Genomic DNA, 3,800 nt, shown 5'->3' on the forward strand with positions numbered 1-3,800 from the left:
GCCAGAGTGCCACGCTGAGCAGCGCCAGGGAGCCCGACTGGTGCGTGGCAGCCAGAGGCGTGGGGACGTAGAGCAGCAGGGTGCTGATGCCCAGGCCCACCTGCCAACAAGGGAGAAGGGGTCAGCGCAGCTGTGGAGGCGCTGTCGATAGACATGCCCAGCACAGAGTATGATGGGGGAAGGCCCGTGGCCACAGCCAGACTTCCCACCCTCGAATTCAGACTGTGCATGCAGTACAGCGAGGCCACGGGTCTGGGGAGCTGCACCTCTCAGCTCCAGGCTCTTGAGGCCAGCGCAGATCCAAGCTGGGGGCAGCTCTGTCTTGTGAGGGTGCTTCAAAGGACTATAGGCAGAAAAAACAGAAATGGGGTGGGGGGAGGAAAAAAGACACTACCTGGATGCAAGCCACAGCCAGTAAGGAAGTCACTGCCATCCTGGTCCTGCGAGGGAGTGGGATCCTCCGGGAGAAGAGGTACAGTGCTGTGACAGCTGTGACTGAGGCGATGCCCTACAGAAGGGAAGGGGAAAACACCGTCCTTCGAGAGAAGTTCAAAGGAAATGGGAGCAGTGGCCTTTGGCTGCACCTTCCAGGCAGTAAAAGAAATTCTGGGAGCAATATTTAACTGTAGAAATGTGTTAATGGCCATGACCAAATCCCGGAGCTCCCGTGCCCACCAGGGCAACAACCCTGAAATTCAAGTAAAGTTACAGAGTTCCATTTTTCTCCAAATTAATGCTGTACTTTCCAACAGCTTTTCCTCATTTCTGCAAGTCATTAGGGATTATTTCTGCCCTATCCCCGTCTGTCGCCTTGACAACTAAAGGTGGAAGCTGTCATCTGGAAAAAGAGATCTCATTTTCACCACTCAGCTGTAGTTCACCAGCATAACCTTGCTGTGCAGGTCACCCCAGGTGAATCCTCTTCCAAGTTACTTAGTCTCAGCTATGGCTTAGTCCACAGCGGTGCTGGCAGGGGTATTTAATATCTGGATTGCTCTAACTAGCTATTTTCAAAGGGTGCTACTGGTGTAAAGCAAGTTCAGAAATGCTGAAGGAAGCATTCAATATCGGGGTTTCCAAGTTTTATTTCACACAGCTTGCCCAGACGTGTCAGTAGCCAGGGCCACCCTGGTCTGTGGCTCCTGTTACAGAAAAGGGGACACAAAGAAACAAAGCCTGTAACTTGCGCAGGAGGAAGGCGTCCTTAAGGAAGGAGACCACACTGAAAACAAATAAGAGTGCTAACCTTCCGCTTTCTGCGGGAGCAAACCAGTAACACGCTCTCAGGACCTTCAGACACCCTGGGTATCACTCAAGCTGACAGAACCACAGCCCAAAGAGGACAGCTTGGCTGCAGGAGGCGACCGAGAAGCAGCACAGACATAGCAGGAAGGCGGCACTTACCAAGATCCTGTGATCAAACTGTACAGTTGTAGGATTCTCAAAGACATTTCTCAGCGCAGGGGAGAAGGCAAGGAGATCCTCCGGGATCCAGCGCTCCCCCATTTTGGGGAAGGAATTGTACACAAGGCCAGCATCCAGCCCTGCCACAAAGGCACCTGCAATTCCAGAGCAGAAAGTGAGACAACCAGAGGAGGCACAGGTGGCACTCCAGGTTGCACAGCTCTGACTCAACAGCTCAGCTCCTGAGTTTCTTTCACAAACATATACAGAGATCACATAGCAACAGGCAGGCTGGAAAGTGCATCTCCACCTGCTCAGGAAAGACCAGTAAGGGAGATTCGTGACTGCCAGCTCCCTGACAGTAATGAATTTTTCCCAGAAAACATGATAGAGTTGCTCACAGTCCCCACCAGACTAGAATTAAAACAAGGCAGAGAGGAGTGAGCCACAGATGGGACAGCAGTAAGAAACACTCTACCTGAAAGAGCAGTAAGAAAAATGAGAGCTGTCGTGCCATGAGCAAACTGTCTCAGGCGAAGGAGCTGATGGGTCTCAAGTAACTGTAAAAACAATAAAAAGAAAGAAAATAATCAAGGCAAAGCATTTCCAGTGCTGTTTGCAGCAGGTAAGAAAAGCCTTCACTATATATACAGGCCAGGGGGTTGGCCTACATTTCACAGGAGGAATCTAGAGACCACCATGCAGCACAGTCACACTTCAGTGGTTCCACAAAACCACAACTAATCAAATCCAACCCTGTGCAGAAACTGAAGTGGCCACTGGAGAGTTACTGGCACAAACCATTTACCTGGCCAGACACACCCCTGCCTGAGCTTGGACAGACTCTGAGACTAATCACCTCTGAGCGGAACAGCACGAGTCAAAGGCAGCCTCCCACAACCAAGAGGTTTGCAGAAAGGGTACTTTGTAACACAGTGTTAGGTCAGAATCAGGAAGAGAGACTAACACGGAAGCACCATCACCCTTCACACCCTCTCCTCACCCTTCACACCCTCTCCTCACCCTTCACACCCTCTCCTCACCCTTCACATCACGCTCCCAACCCCCCGAACTGATGCAGCCCCGCGCTGTTGACTCCCGACACACGGCTCTGTACCTGCTGTCGCGGAAGCAGCAGAGACAGCCCTGTCCACAGGCTGGCAGAGTACAGAACCAGCGCGGAGCCCAGGTGTGCTGCGAGGCGGTACTGGCTGACCCGAGGAATGTCGTACGAGTCTGGTTTCTCCTCCAGCCCGCTCTTCACCATGTACCACCCCAGCAGTCCCTGGCAAAAAAAGGAGAGGGGTCAGAGCCAGCTTCTGTAGGCTGCTACACTGCCCTTCAGCAGAAAGGGGGGTCAGTGAATAACCCTTCATGTCTGCGTCAGCACAGACAGCGCAGCAGCAACTGCTAAGACCAGATAAACATTCAGGGCAAAGCAACTTGTTTCCTCCACTTTCAACCAGCTACCAGCACCGACACTCCCAAAGCTTCCACAGATCCCACTGTCTCAACGACACCCGCTCAGCAGACACTCGCGGGAGGTGCTGCCGCTAATCCTCGCGGCTACAGAGCTGGCTCACCTGGAAGCAGACGAGCCCGCAGAGCGCCAGGACACAGCCCTTCATGGGGCGGCTGAGCCAGCCCTTTCGCCAGAAGTAGGCAGCAGGCAAAATGTAGGCCAGTCCCACGACACGGCCCCACATACGGTGCGAATACTCCATGTACCAAATGAACTTGAACTCTGTCAGCGTCATGTCACGATTCAGGCTGTTAAGGACAGTAAAACAAAGAACCACTCAGTGTGACGTGGCAGGCTGTGTTCCCACGGCAAGGGAGCGCTTTCCTCAGAGGAAAGAGGTGACAGTGTAGGAGCCACCATCAGACACGCTTCGTGTGCCTTCCTGGTGATGTCAGGAAACATTTCCCTTCTTGCAAGAGTTCCCAGAGGGGATCAGTCGCGGGAGGGATGCTCCCAACCCACCCTCCTTCCACTTCTGCACACTCACATTTTAAACTCTGGGAACTGTTGATACTTCTGGAACTCGGCTTCCCACTCCTGCTGCGTTCTCGGGGGTTTCATCTCTTTCACCAGGTGCCAGTCAACCATGGAAAGGCCTGATTCTGTCAGCCTGGGAGAAGACAGAGACACCAGTGGGCACAACGCACTCCCTGACAGCACACAGCTCTACTGAGCCAGAACGAGAGCTCCTGGCTGCACGAGACAACCCTTAAACGCCAGGGTTAGAAATCGGGCGGAGATCGGGGACTCTGGGAGGGATCAGCAGACGGAAAATTACCAGAATAGTGTGAGATAAAGTTATTCCCACTGCGGACAGTGTCTCTGGTACTCCCAGCCCTGCCCCACGATGGCCCCTCACAGCCATGGAGGGGAG

The 3,800-nt window shown here is 53.3% G+C and overlaps 1 protein-coding gene across 1 annotated transcript; it reads right to left on the bottom strand.

The window, feature by feature from the left end:
* Window positions 1–4: 4 nt before the first annotated feature.
* On the bottom strand, window positions 5–3,534 carry COX15 (cytochrome c oxidase assembly factor COX15; the record flags this gene model as incomplete). The annotated part of the gene is made up of 7 exons (XM_010175164.1): window positions 3,414–3,534; window positions 2,988–3,174; window positions 2,522–2,689; window positions 1,883–1,964; window positions 1,405–1,559; window positions 395–508; window positions 5–100 (listed from the first exon to the last, which is right to left on the bottom strand). Coding segments are annotated over exons 1-7 (903 nt in total), but the record flags the coding sequence as incomplete, so codon positions are not given.
* Window positions 3,535–3,800: the final 266 nt, after the last annotated feature.

The sequence above is a fragment of the Antrostomus carolinensis genome, unplaced genomic scaffold (genome assembly GCF_000700745.2).
Source record: "Antrostomus carolinensis isolate BGI_N321 unplaced genomic scaffold, ASM70074v2 scaffold50069, whole genome shotgun sequence".
NCBI classification, from domain to species: Eukaryota; Metazoa; Chordata; class Aves; order Caprimulgiformes; family Caprimulgidae; genus Antrostomus; species Antrostomus carolinensis.